At 43.0% G+C, this 14,630-nt stretch overlaps 1 protein-coding gene across 4 annotated transcripts in view; it reads left to right on the top strand.

Annotated features, from left to right (window-relative positions):
- The window catches only part of gpc3 (glypican 3), a 112,279-nt gene that overhangs the window by 86,063 nt on the left and 11,586 nt on the right, over positions 1-14,630 (top strand). For all 4 annotated transcript variants that reach the window (XM_077532732.1, XM_077532733.1, XM_077532731.1 and 1 more), the window contains one exon: positions 5,132-5,318. In XM_077532732.1, coding sequence (XP_077388858.1) covers positions 5,132-5,318 — 187 coding nt within the window. The remainder of the gene's footprint in view (positions 1-5,131; positions 5,319-14,630) is intronic.

Below are 14,630 nucleotides of genomic sequence, written 5' to 3'. Positions count from 1 at the left end.
ATACCATTTCGTCATCGTGGTGCTTTTCAGGTGTTTGTTTGTCTTGGAGGGCTACAAATGACCGGTCGCTCTTGTTTATTTTCTTCAGTTGGGCTATTTTATGCGGAAAGGAAAATACTTTCCGATGGTCCCGAATGTTCCACTAACACATCAAGAGACAAACTCGTACTACCTTACGCCACACCAGAAAAAAAATTATATTAAAAAAATGGGTCAAAAATGTTAATATGCCTAAATTATCCATCCATCATCCATCCTTTTTAGAGACCGCTTATTCCTCACAAGGGTCGCGTGGGGGTGCTGGCGCCTATCTCAGCCGGCTCTGGGCAGGAGGCGGGGTTACACCGTGGACTGGTCGCCAGCCAATCGCAGGGCACACAGAGACGAACAACCACTCACACTTACAAGCACACCGACGGGACAATTCGGAGCGCCCAATGAACCTGCCATGCATGTCTTTGGAATGTGGGAGGAGACCGGAGTACCCGGAGAAAACCCACGCGGGCACGGGGAGAACATGCAAACTCCACCCAGGAAGGCGGAGCCTGGACTCGAACCCGAGTCCTCAGAACTGGGAGGCGGACGTGCTAACCACTCATATCTAATTCTTCCATCCATCCATCCATTTTCTTGACCTCTTATTTCTCACAAGGGTCGCGGGGGGTGCTGGAGCCTATCCCAGCTGGCTTTGGGCAGTAGGCGGGATGATTGCCAGCCAATCGCAGATATTCCAATTCTTCAAGTCAATATTTTTGACATTTTGGGGACGTAATTCCGCATTTTAAGCCCTTCTCTAGGGAAAAGGTCAAACTCATATGGCGGAACTAAGACTTCCAAAAATAGATCTGCATGGAAAGCAGGCGTCTCTTGGGAAACGAGGGCCCCAAATTGTGTAGATTAGATTTGTCGACAAGATGTGTTGTTGAGAAACTTTGTGAGCAGCAGATTCCGTCCCGGCCGAGTCATACGCGTCTTGTCCAGACGTGTCCTCGACATTGAGAAAAACATAACACAGGACCTGACAAGGAGACCCTTTTTTTTCTCTAACATCTTTATTTCTCGTGTGTCACGTGCATCAGAGCTCATTCATTCTCTATGGACACGCGCAAGATGCTACATGTTTCTGTTCTGTCTTTGTCCTTCCTTTTTGTTTTTGTTTTTGTTTTTCACGCATCATTATGAATAACAAAACAGCAGCAGGTTTATTTGTATCAGTGCAGGTCCGCTGTGGCTCTGCTGCAGCTGTTGCGTCCACCGGTGACCCCGCGTGGAGTTCAATGTCCTGTGTGGGAGGCTGTGACAGCCTTGCGGTTACTTGTGTTTGTCTGAGCTGGCCTGCATTCAGACTCGATTCCGCGCAAGTTTGTGTGCAGCCGCTGTAAAGTGAGCATTTCCTTGCTGTGATTTGAGCTTGTGGGAGATGAAACCCGCAATCCGTCGCAGGCTCGTTGCTGTGTTAAATTCGCCTTGCCGGCTCTCCGTGCAGAAAATAAAAGCCTGAACTCATTCACTGGCAGCCATTTCCACATTTCGCAATCCCGTTCGCTTCCGGCTGTTTTACTGGATTTTTTTGACTGATTTTTGCAAGGCCCACAGAATATTGTGTTCTATTGCTATAAAAACATGGAACCTATCAAAAGAAAGATTAAAGTCTCTTCTTTCATCAGGAAAAAAAAAGTATGTTTCTAAAGCCTTCTGTATGCTCTAGCATACAAAAAACAAAAAAACGTATATATACGTCTTTGGGACACTTACAACATAAAAAAGTATGTTTCTATCTGTTTCTGTTTTGCAGCAATTAGCATTAGAAGAGAGCTAAGTTTCATCAGTTTTCACAAATCTATTCAAAATTGTAAGTAATTAAGCTTTTTTTCTACATGGCCCTGGTTGATCTCCTTTGCTCTGCTGCCACCTGCTGGCCGTTTGTGTAATAACTACCATTTCTGCAACCGTACTTTGCAGCTGAGAGGCTGCATCAAAGCCTTCTGTATGCTCTAGCATAAAACAAAACAAAACAATAAAACGTATAAATACGTCTTTGGGACACTTAGAACATTACAAAAAAACGTATTTACACGTTATTGGGAACAAATGAGTTAATGGGAAACATACTGAGCCGTTCTCCAAAAATGTCTCTTTTTATACGTCCCCATGTCTGGAGGCTTCGTGGTTCAGATTCGTGGTTCAAGCCGTGCCAAAAAGAGCCGCGTCACTCGTGACACAAACCTCCAATCCAGTCCTCCCTGCGAGAACGGCTGCCAAGGCAGAGGCAAGCGGCCGGTGGGGAGAAGCCACCGCGCCCTGCCGCAGAGGCCCAGAGGCCCGACCCCCTTCGCGGAAAAGGGCACCGCGCGCGCAGGGCGACTGCTCGCTTCCACCGCTGCTATAATTATGCCGCCCGCTTCTTTTTATAATTCCCGGAAAAAAAACGTCTTCATTCTCAGTCAGCGTGCTTCTCTGCTGGTGTTTAGATTGCGTGATGATGACGTTACTTTCCTCGAGTAGGGCTGAAATTAGACTTATATTTAATTCAGAAATGTCACTGCTGTCTTTTTCTACTCGCGTTCCGGCCACTTCATGAAGTACGACAGCACAATTTAATGAGGTCAAATCGATCATGATTAGAGCTCAACGATTTTAGGAAAAAATTGAATTGTGTGGGGTTTTTTTTTTATGACGTCGCAATTTCAATTCAGTTTGCAATTTTCTTCAAATCAAGCTTCAGTGCAATATTTACAATGTACTGTAACTGGTACAAATATGACAGAAAATGACATCATACCATCAAAACATTAAAGCTAGCATTCTAGGCTACGTTCACAGTACTGCAAGCAAATGAGACCAAAATCCAATTTTTTATTTTATTTAATTTTTTCCCAAAATGTACGGAAGAGTATTGCATTCACTTGAGAAAATAAAAAACCTCCTGTTTCTCTGATTAATTTTTTTTTGTGGAGCTTTGTTTTGTGTGTGTGTGTGTGTGTTTTTTTCTGTTTTTCTGAATATTTTTTTTCTGTTTTACTGAATATTTTTTTTTCTGTCATAAAAAAAAAATTCCGAAAAACAGAAAAAGAAATTACTCCAGAAAACAGGGGGAAAAGAATAATTCCAAAAAACAGAAAAAAAGTACGTACATGAATCTGCAAAGCTATTTTGAGTAACTTTCCATTTGACTTCAATTTATTCCCACTCAAAACATGAAGCATATACTTGACATTTATGGTGATATTTTTATTTTATTTATTTATTTTATTTTTATTATTAATTTAGCCATGCAGATGGCTTATTTATTACGCGCGGCAATGACGTGACGTCATTGTTAGATGGTGGTAATTGCACAAACTTGACACTGGGTCAGTTTTGCTTTTTTTTCCCCTCCTAACATACCCTGAACCATTTTGTCATTGTGCCACTTTGCAAGTGTCTGTTTGCTTTAGATGGGCTACAAGTGAAGACCCCCCCCCCCACAAAGTCCAAATGGGTTGCTAGGAACGATAAGAAGGAATTTCTTCAAGTTAGTAAATCTCTGGGGGACCCTGGCCAAAGTGGACAAACATTGTTCCGCCTTAAAGAAGTCCGTTTAGTACATTTAACTCCCACTCATCACTGAGAGAATTTGTTCCCAAGTGACACCTCTTGTCTCACGCGTGTATCATCCGTTCGGCCTGACGTAGGTTTGTCCATTTTAGAATTGTTTCCTCTTTTATAGTGTACAGTTTAACGCATTCACTCGCCGCCATTTTCACATTTCGCAATCCCGTTCGCTCCCAGCTGTTTTACTGGATTTTGACTGATTTTGCAAGGCCCACAGAATATTGTGTTCTATTGCTATAAAAGCATGGAACCTATGAAAAAAAAAAGATTAAAGTCTCTTCTTTCATCAGGAAAAAAAAAGTATGTTTCTATCTGTTTCCGTTTTGCAGCAATTAGCATTAGAAGAGAGCTAAGTTGCATCAGTTTTCACAAATCTATTTAAAATTCTAAGTAATTGAGCTTTTTTTCTACATGGCCCTGGTTGATCTCCTTTGCTCTGCTGCCACCTGCTGGCCATTTGTGTAATAACTTTCATTTCTGTAACTGTTCTTTGCAGGTGAGAGGCTGCATCAAAGCCTTCTGTATGCTATAGCATAAAAAACCGTATAAATACGCCTTTGGGACACTTAGAACATTAATAAAAACGTATTTACACGTTATTGGGAGCAAATGAGTTAAAAATGAAGTGAAGTTTGTTTGGACAGGCATAGTGGATAGTGTGTTCCCTCTACAGTTGATGTCACTTGTAAAACCCAGATTGACTCGTTTGTATGGCACGGAAGAGAACACAACAGGTTTGTTTGTCCTCTGACATCATTTTTTTTTTTTTTTTTTTTTGTGATTAGTTTTACACTTCAGCTGTCTCGTTCTCTCTTTGCTTAAACATGCACACAAAGTCCAAACACAGCTGACCGGAGACACAGCACATATGAGCTCGATTGTCTCCCAAAAAAAAAAAAAAAGTCCAAACGACGAAAACAACAACACCACCACAACATGCACGCTGACGTGTGCAGATAGGAAGGAACTCAATAAAAAGCGTACGAGGAGGCGCAAGCGGCGAGTTGAAAGGAGGACTCGCGAAGCGGGCAGTTGGAATTTTTAGCACATCTGTTAGCTTGGCAGGACTCTCAATCACGTGCGATGTTTCGGAGGCTGAAAATGGTCAAAAGAGCGACAGGCCGGGTCATCTCTGCGCTCACTCGCATGTTTTTCACCAGTAGGTACAAGAATGAACTTCCCCCCCCCTTCATTCGGTAATGCATCATTAAAACGTTTCCTCTTTCAAGTTGTTTCACAGGATCTTAATAATGCCTTTAATTACACAGTGCAATAGATTTGCACAATTCTGCCTTTCTGAGATTAGATTGCCACAGCGCTCAGTCAAATACTTGCGTTATGTTTTGCGTAACGCATTACGAGCGTCTCTAAATTTCTTGGCAAGTATCGGAGTTAAGCTGCTTTTCAGCCAAGAGGCGAACTTGTGCTGTAGCAAATGTGACGAATGAGAATTGACAGGTTATTTCAAAGTCTTCTCGCCTGCATCGAAACGTTCTATGCCCGATTGGTTTGAAAGCACTTCCTGTTTCTTCCACAGTTGCTGCGGCACGTGACGGTATCCGAAAAGCGCTGGAGGGCCCGGACGCGCGCCGGCGGGACGGACGGCTGGAGCGACGAAGGCGACGAGGGATTCCAAAGCGGCGACTGCGACGATGAGGACGAGTGCACTGGCGTGTCTGGCCTGGGACCGCCGCCGCGGCGCAAACGCTTACGCGTCTTTGCAGGTTAGATGCGTGCGTTCGTTTATGACCGACCCCCTTTTGTCCACTGCTTGACAGCTGTACAAAAGCAGGTAATATTAGGCACAACGAGGTTACTGTTTCTACCTGGTCAGCCAAGCTTCAAATGTGCAGTTCCAATACCATATGGGTGACGTCAACAATCTCTGGTGGCTCGTTGGTCAAGGATGACTGTTCACCTGTGTGTCATTGTCACATTCAAGACACACAACTTAAAATGACAAAAACAAAACATGCATAGACCTCGCAGGAGTTGCACTGATGATGACAAGGCGCTGGTGAGCTGCTGGGCTAATATAGCAGTTAGCGCTTCAGTGTTTACTGACTTGAAACTGCTGGATTGAAGCAGCAGCAACATAAAATGGCGGTTTCACAACGTTCTGCTGAGTTGTTGTTGCGGATTTCACTAGTTTCGATGTTGTTTGGTGACATTTTTGTCAGCTGAAGTGAAGCTAAGCTATGCTAAGCTAGGATAGCACATGGGCACCGCCACGTAAAGTATCGCCCTCTTCTTTTAGAGTTGTGATTTGATGAGTAAACTTTGCCGACTCACGCAACAGCAATTCATCCATGGAAGGTTGGTTAATCAAAACTAATTTGATGTTTTTTTCTGGTGTGGTTACAGCCGACTGTAATGGTTCGTTCTCAGTTAAAGACTCGAATTGAATTTATGAGACGGTCTGTGAAAACATTTTGTTCACAGGCTATTAACTCATTTACTCCCAATAACGTATAAATACGTTTTTTTTAATGTTCTAAGTGTCCCAAAGACGTATTTAGACATTTTTTATTTTTTTTTATGCTAGAGCATACAGAAGGCTTTGATGCAGCCTCTCAGCTGCAAAGAACGGTTGTAGAAATGGTAGTTATGACACAAACGGCCAGCAGGTGGCAGCAGAGCAACGGACATCAACCAGGGCCATGTAGAAAAAAAGCTCAATTACTTAGAATTTTAAATAGATTTGTGAAAACTGATGAAACTTAGCTCTCTTCTAATGCTAATTGCTGCAAGACGGAAACAGATAGAAACATACTTTTTTTTTCCTGATGAAAGAAGAGACTTTAATCTTTCTTTTGATAGGTTCCATACTTTTATAGCAATAGAGCACAATATTCTGTGGGGCTTGCAAAATCAGTCAAAATCCAGTAAAACAGCCGGGAGCGAACGGGATTGCGAAATGTGAAAATGGCGGCGAGTGAATGAGTTAAGTAGTTGTTGGTTAACCAAATTCGAAAAGACTGTGAAGTGCACCTCAAGGTTCCCACTGCAGTGAGTCAAAGTGAGCACAGTCCAAACACAAGCAGAGGTGTTTACACGACCAGTGTACATCTTGACACCAACTTGACACTATGAGGTGGTCGGCGCGAGACTTCCTCAGGTAGCCGCCCCGACTCGACCTCTTGACCTCATTGCTGTCAGTTAAAGTGGTCAGACGGGCTCTCCTTAGACCAAACAAAGAACAACCGAGGCTACAAACTGCTTGCAGAAAAGAAACCAAACAGAAAAAAAAAGAGAGAGCGAAAACTGCCGGGGGAGCAGGAACAAGTTAGCTCAATTCGCCGACACAAAGCCAGCGCAGCTGAGCAAACAAGGCCAAGGGAGTAGTCGTCCTGTTGGGGATGTTGTGGCAGAGATTTGGGTTTTCTGGGCAGGGAGCGAAAGTAAGAAGCAGAGGTTAACACAGGAATCCTACAGGGCCGTCACTTCCAGCAGGCTTGGCCGTGAGAGCCTCCTGCCCTCACTTTTGCACTCGACGGTCTCACTTCCATACACACCAAACTGTCTCTTATTTCTTTACAAGCTGCTGAAGGTGGTCACAGCGGGAGATTAAAGTTCTTTTATATAAGCAAAGCTCCATTTAAGATTACCTTCCATTTTCTTTCATCGGCTTGGCAAATTGGCAGGTTGAGCCATAACAAATGATCGGGCACATTTTCCCTCCCTTCCGATCAGCAAGTCTCTGAAAGATTATCCTGAACTGTTAAAAGTGATTTTTCTCCGACCTGCTTGGAAAATCGTCGGCTGGCAAAAAATGTTTCACGTTAAACCTGTTCCGAACGCAACTCTTCATGTCGGACAACACCGACTCAGTGATTATGATGTGAAACGTATCAATAGAAAATCTTGAAGTAACCTAAAGATATCAATATCGATCCTCCAATCACTGACGCCCATTTTGTTGACGGAAGGTCCGTCGAGAATGACGGAATGTCCACGTCTGCTAGTAATATTCCACTTCGTCTCTGTGTGCCCTGCGATTGGCTGGCAACCAGTCCAGGGTGTGACAACCCCGCCTACTGCCCAGAGCCAGCTGAGATAGGCTCCAGCACCCCCCGCGACTCTTGTGAGGAATAAGCGGTCAAGAAAATGGATGGATAGATGTAAATGACTTCTTATTCTATCTTTATGTAAGCGTTAGTTTAGTGCTCAGTTTGTTTATTTAACATCATGCGCATTGTTAGACATCCATGGGGTCCTTCGGTGTGCTATTTTATGTCAGGCAGGTTATTGAACAGCTAATGGGTCACAAAAAGGGAGGCGGTACTGAGTCCGGTGGCTGCGCACGTCAGTATTCATACATGTGGTGACGGTTGTGAGGAAAAGAATAGTAACGTAACAAACAATGTCAAGTAGAAAATAGTGGCGACAAAATGTAATACGGCATGGTTAAAATAACGTTGACGGACTGACGATTGACGGGCTGTACCCTTGAAATTTACGGTTGGTCTTTAACTCATTTGCTCCCAATAACGTGTAAATATGTTTTTTTTCTTATTGTTTTAAGTGTCCCAAAGACGTATTTATACATGTTTTTGTTTTTTTTTATGCTAGAGCATACAGAAGGCTTTGATGCAGCCTCTCAACTGCAAAGCACGGTTGCAGAAATGGTAGTTATTACACAAACGGCCAGCAGGTGGCAGCAGAGCAACAGAGATCAACCAGGGCCATCTCGAAAAAAAGCTCAATTACTTACAAGTTTAAATAGATTTGTGAAAAGTGATGAAACCTCTAATGCTAATTGCTGCAAAACGGAAACAGAAACTTTTTTTCCTGATGAAAGAAGAGACTTTAATCTTTCTTTTGGTAGGAATAGAACTGTGGGCCTTGCAAAATCAGTCAAAATCCAGTAAAACAGGATTCGGGAGCGAATGTGATTGCGAAATGTGAAAATGGCGGCGAGTGAATGAGTTAAATGGCGGTTGTAATTTAGCAATAACGGAAGCCCGGTTAAAACAACGTTGACGGAATAGCGATTATAGTTTAGTTCAGGTTGAAATATTGACAGATTGACAAAGACGTGTCGCAGCTAATGACGATCGCCAAATGACGAATGCTGAAAATTCATTGACGCGCCCGACTCTGAAGTTCGCCTTGTTGCCAAACTCAACTGGTTGTGTTGAGTGTTCCTTTGAGGTGCCTCACAAGTCATTCAACACAATAAAATAACAAGAAGAGTTTCCAATCACAATGTCGATAATTTAACAGTTAGCCTCGCTCCCTCAAATTCTTCTTCTACTACTGCTACTCAGTTGGGGACTCGGGATTGTCAATGGAGAAGTAGTTGTCCATGTTGTGTCTTCAGTACACCAGAAACATCATAAACATCAGTATGTGTGTCCCCAGATTTAGATTTTGCTTCAGTTTTGTGACTTATCCTCTTTCGGCTCCTGTGCATGTAAGCCAGAAATGTTTGCAGACCTTGGAAAGTGCCTGCTCATTGGCAAACACACAGATAGCGGCTGATAGCCTGTAATGACCCATCAAATCGCTGACCTTGCACGGCCTCTCAGCCTGTTTTGGTCAAATACAGGATTGGGGGGGGGGGATTGAGGTTCAAAGGTCAAGCTACAGAGCATGAGGCCTAATGGGCTGGACGTCTGAGCTGCGGGGCCGTTAGATGGACGAGCCAGATCTGCTTTCACAAAGCCGGGAAGGGCAACGACGATCGCAACACGTCAAACACGCAGACGCGAAGGTGACACAAGTCACAACAATAAGGTGGCGAAAGGTCCGGCGCGGCGCTGAGATTCCCACACAGCTCGGTTGCCAACCTCCAAACACGCGAGAGGATGTTCCCAAACGTGCGCAATGATTGATCTGTCCTCACTCGCTCTCAACGCAGATTCCATAACTGACTGATTAGCTTTGCTACACACATGCACATGCACACTGTTCCCCTCCCGACCAATCATTCCTCTTGCCCGACATTCCCCAGAACATTCCGGGCCAGGAGAGCTATTCCAGGAAAGAGACAACCCCCGCCACCAACAGCCAAGCGCAAATCAGTCTTTGATGACGTGTCATCTGCTGTGATTTGTGCTGCAGAACTGCTAAATCGTTTGAGGCCTTTTTTTTTTTTTTTAAACTCTCCATGAGTGGCAGCATGGTGAAATAGTTGCTAGTATGTCCGCCTCACAGTCAGGAGTTGAGTCTCTGCTGGAGCATCTCAGTGTGGAGTTGTTCTCACTGTGACTGACTCAACTTGCGACTAGTTGAGGGTCCATTCATGCTACTTTTTTTTTTTTTTTAAAAAGAGAGAGCTCAGAATTGTTCATTCGATAGTCTTACTGATTCAACGTCTTATCATCATTGCTCTTTTTTTTTTTTTAAATACGTGTATGTGTGCGCGTGCGTGCAAATACGTGTAAATTTATACTCATGAATTCACCTCAAACCTAATAAAAATCCCATTACCCTTCTCCACCTTAACCAGATACTTCAGAGTCTCACCAGAGTCGTGAGGATCAAACAGTCAGGAGACCAGAGGAAAGGTCAGAAAAGATCAAAAGAAAAGAAAGATAAATCAAAGTGAAATCCAGCACCGACCAAACACTTCCTGCCTTCCCCCATGCTCACAAAATCAAAGTCTTGCGCCGACCCCAGAAGCCTCTAAATTCCAACAAATTAAAGAGATCTCAAGAGACCAGAGGAAAAACTAAAGAGAGGAAGGAGGGAAGGCTAGATGAGGCAAGAGTGAGATCCACAGAAACCAGAACATCCAGTCCATCAAAGTGAAATCCAGCACCTGCTACTTTCTTTGGTAAGACAGCAAAACAAGTCATGTTAGGACTAAAGAAAGGTCATTTTATTGTATGACACAATATTAGGGCCATTCTGAAAAGACCAAAAAGTCCATACTCTAATATTGCAAAAGGTTCATCTGCAAATGAAAAGTTTTTTTCCAAGTATTATGAGAACATATTCAAACGGTCACAAGACTTAAGTCATGACATTGCAGAATAAAACATTTCTGCATTTATTCTCAAAGACTGTCAATGTTTTTTGAATGACATTTTGGTGCGTGTCAACGTCAAATCTACTAAAAAAATTGCTTTTTTAAAAACGTACTTGTAAGAGTTTTCAGAGTCGATCGTCTAAAAGCCAAGCAAGTCAGAGCGCCAGCCGTGTTTTTGTTGTTTCTTTGCCTGGCTGGACAAGCGTCGTAACTCACCGCTGACTCGCAGTCGCAGCCGCGTGTGAACGGGCCTCTTGTAAAAAGCGCGCTCGCTTTTAGTACCCCGAAGGGAAAGAAAGCTGTTCTTCAGGAAACTCCAGAGCGTTTCGTTCAAACTGTGAGTGAGCAAAACACAAAGTAGAAATGTTGCCATCACGTCAAACACATGACTGATTAACTCATTCACTCCCAAAGACGTATTTATACGTTTTTTTTTAGGTTTTTGTTTGCTAGAGTTTTTGTATGAAGGCTTTGATGCAGTTTCTGACCTGAAGTGGAAGCTTAAAGCGATGGTAGTCATTACAAAAAAAAAAGTGTGCTTCATCTGTTTCATTAATGGAAAAAACAAACAAACTAAAAAACGTATAAATACGTCTTTGGGAGTGAATGAGTTAATGGGAGCCTGGGATGCTGTCTCACTCTCTCTCCTAATGTCTGTCATTGTGTAAAAGAAAGAGAAAGAATGCAGGTGAAGAAAAGAAGGAGACTGTAGGTTGATACACGGGGAAAGCTAAACGACGTGTAGTCTGGATGTGGGTGGAATGAACACCCGTGCATGCTGCCAGTGCGAGAACCTGGCATGTCAATTAGCTGCAGCTGTGACCTTTGACTCTCAGCACCTGATAGGTGAGTCGCACGGCGCCGCCCCTCCGCAGTCGCGTTTGCCACATGTTTTCATCAAAGCCGCCATAATCCAGACCGTCTACGATGGCGGCTCAGGCTCCAGTCGCTAGATTTGCTGGGTTTGTACGTTACGTTCTTTATTATTTCCTAGAGTAGACGATGTAAACTATTGCAGTTGAACATGCTTCCACGTACGAGGTTTTCGACATGCGGCGGCCATGCTGACCACGTGTACAGGCAGTGTATAGTTTGTGTAAAAATCCCTTTTGAATTTCTGGGGTACAAAATTCTTTGGAGTACCATCAAGCATGAAATTAGATAACTAAGTGAATATTTTGTGCCCATTTTGAATGAAATTATTCCACATTGTGACACAACAGTGGGACTAATTTACAAATTACCATCGACATGCCACACTGCGCACATCAGCACATCAGCAAGGCTGAGCGAATATCCGCCAATTAGAAATAATCTCACCATGTGAAACAACATGTCAAATCCATAAAGTAAGCAGAGCTGCATAGAGTTTTGTAGGTTGCAAAAATTAGCATTAGCTAATAGCGTTAAGTCAACCCAAACATTTTCTTTCTATTCTATGCCGTGGATTAAGATATTTGTGAGCTGTTTTAAGTTGTAAAAATATTATAGTGCTGTCAAAGTTAAAGCGTTAACTAATTAATTAATCACAAAAAATTATCGCATTAATCATTGTATTACCACAGATTAATCACACTATTAATTTTGACTGCAGATGATCCTTTTTTAGCCGACAGTGGATGGTTATGTTAAAGGGAGCTGTTCGAGTTTGAGCAATAAACATAACTACATGCATTAAAATAAAGAATTTTATAAATGTTTACATATGCCCTAGGTCATTTTTTTCCCCATTTTAAATTCTGCAAATAATTAATTCATTAGAAAAAGTAGGATGAGCGTGTGCAGCGGGCAAAAATGTTAGGAAAAAAAAGCTTTTTTAAGTATGATTAATCAAAATTCTACGATGTGATTAATCTGATTAAAAAATTTAATCGTTTGACAGCTCTAAAAAATAAATAAATAAAATATTATCTGACGTAGCTTTGTGAATATTAAATAAAAAAATAATAATAAAACACTGATAAACAGTCTTTAATAACAATGACAAATATTACAGATGCACCTCACATCTATTTTTCTTGATTACCATTTAAATGTTATTAAAAAAAAAAAAGTCAATCACTGGAATCACAAACTTAACGTCGAGGCCAGTCGCTCTTTTGGAATGAATGTTGTAGAAGAGCAAAAACAAAGAAAAAACACGTTCTTGAGTAACATCTCACTCATCTTGTATGAATAGTGACTTTTATCTATGACTTTTCTCATCCCACCGGACATTTGCAAAAATATTGGCAAGAAAGAACAAAAATGAAGACAAGATAACAGACATATGTGGCATTTGACACCTGGAGATGACTATGACACGATGTGACACATTAAAACAGCGTTATGGTTCATTTCCACTGGCTTCTCTCAGAATTCACTCACTAGTTTAAAAAAAAAAAAATCCCAGTACATGAAAAGAAGTCTAAATGCAAAACTTCTGTATGTTTTGAGTTTATAATGATCCATGAGTGTTTAGCCAAGTGCAAATGAACGTATATTTCTGGAGGGCAGCAAAGTTGTGAAGATGTTGTTGCATGCTCGGTCTGGGCAAGGTCACAATGTTGAACCCCATTTTTACATACTTACTTCCCCTCTGCTCAATATTCCAAACCTCCATCCCCGTTTTCAGCTCATAAACAACCTTTGTGATGTCAGCCAATCCTGCCCGCTTCCTCAGTCAGCTCCTCCACACCCCGCACAAAAAATGATGACGTTTGCCACCATCTGTGTAAACAGGCTTGGCTCGCTGCAATGGCGCTCGCTCGTTCTGACTGGATCCAGCGCGTCCCCGGCGCTCTTTTGAAAGGAGACGGGAGAAAAAGTGAGGAGAGGAACAGAGGGAGGAAGTTACCCTCTTATTGGACCCTTGCTGGTCTGCTGCCATGCCGCCTTCTCAACTGATTCCAGGGATAAAATCCTTAAGATGATTCAAAGGACCGGAAGAGGAGCCCCGGTTTTCATTTTTGTGTGGAAACAAGCGCAGATCTGACTTGGATTCGCATCATTTTCATGAAGTGGGCCCCACCAGCAGCACTTGATTCATTTTGTAGGCTTTATGCATTTTTTTTTTTTTTTTTTTTTCTGTTTGTGTGTGCCTTTCCGAAAAGCGTTTGTTTGCTCAAGCGCTTTATTTACATTCACAGGCACTTTTGGACGCGCTAAATTGATTCCAGGCCCGTTCCTGGGTCGTGTCCATCAGCTCAGCCGCAGTCCACAAACACTCGGCGCACAAGCGGCTCCATTCTCGAGGCGCGCTGCTCCGTCGCTCGCTGCCACATTTTACACACTGCAGCCATTTTGTGGGAATCTCAGGAGGAACTTTTTGAATGTCCATGTTTTACACGTGAAGCCTCCGCTCTCGCGTGCGTCTCACAAATGACGCTTTTGACGATGCGGCTCATTCCTGAATGTAATTCAACAATGCTGTCGATAGACTGTGAGCTGCTGCATGAAACCGCAGGCTGACCACTGGAACCGGCTCACAAATAGTCAAGTGAAAGCACTCGACTGGAGCTTTGCGTGCGCAGCCAAATCGTCCCTCATTGCAGTAATTCTCGTCTGCCTTTCACCGGGCATGAATGCAAAGAAGAGAATCCTTGCGTGATTGTCATAAAACGTATGTCCCAAAATGCCAGACTGCTGTCTGTGGAAGATGTGTAAATATCTCATTATTGGATGATTAGCAGCCTAAGAATATGTTCCTCAAAGGCTCTTTGGCCTGCAAGTACCTCCGAGGCGAAAGCTGACCAACTCGTCCTCGTGACTGCTTGTTGCGCAACTCCAAAAGACTCGCAGTCGCCCTCGGACAATCCGACAGTACAGAAATCGAGAGCGCGTCCCGGAAGGTAACAGGCCTTTTCTGTGCGCAGGAGCTCCCCCACCCTAAATGAGCCCCTTGACATGCCTTCAGCACAGAATCGAGTCTTTGTATGCTTGATTGGTTGTAGTTTTTACCTCACTCGCTCTCGCTCGCATACTTTCCGACCTTGCAAGCACTACCAGAAACTTTCATTTGAAATGTACAGTGTGCCCCCTTTTCCAGTTTTTATTTCTCTTCCAAGTCCCTCACTTTCTA

The sequence above is a fragment of the Festucalex cinctus genome, chromosome 9, assembly GCF_051991245.1.
Source record: "Festucalex cinctus isolate MCC-2025b chromosome 9, RoL_Fcin_1.0, whole genome shotgun sequence".
Lineage (NCBI taxonomy): Eukaryota > Metazoa > Chordata > Actinopteri > Syngnathiformes > Syngnathidae > Festucalex > Festucalex cinctus.
The sequence above is the reverse complement of the archived record's forward strand: the minus strand, read 5'-3'. Positions and strand labels throughout refer to the sequence as shown.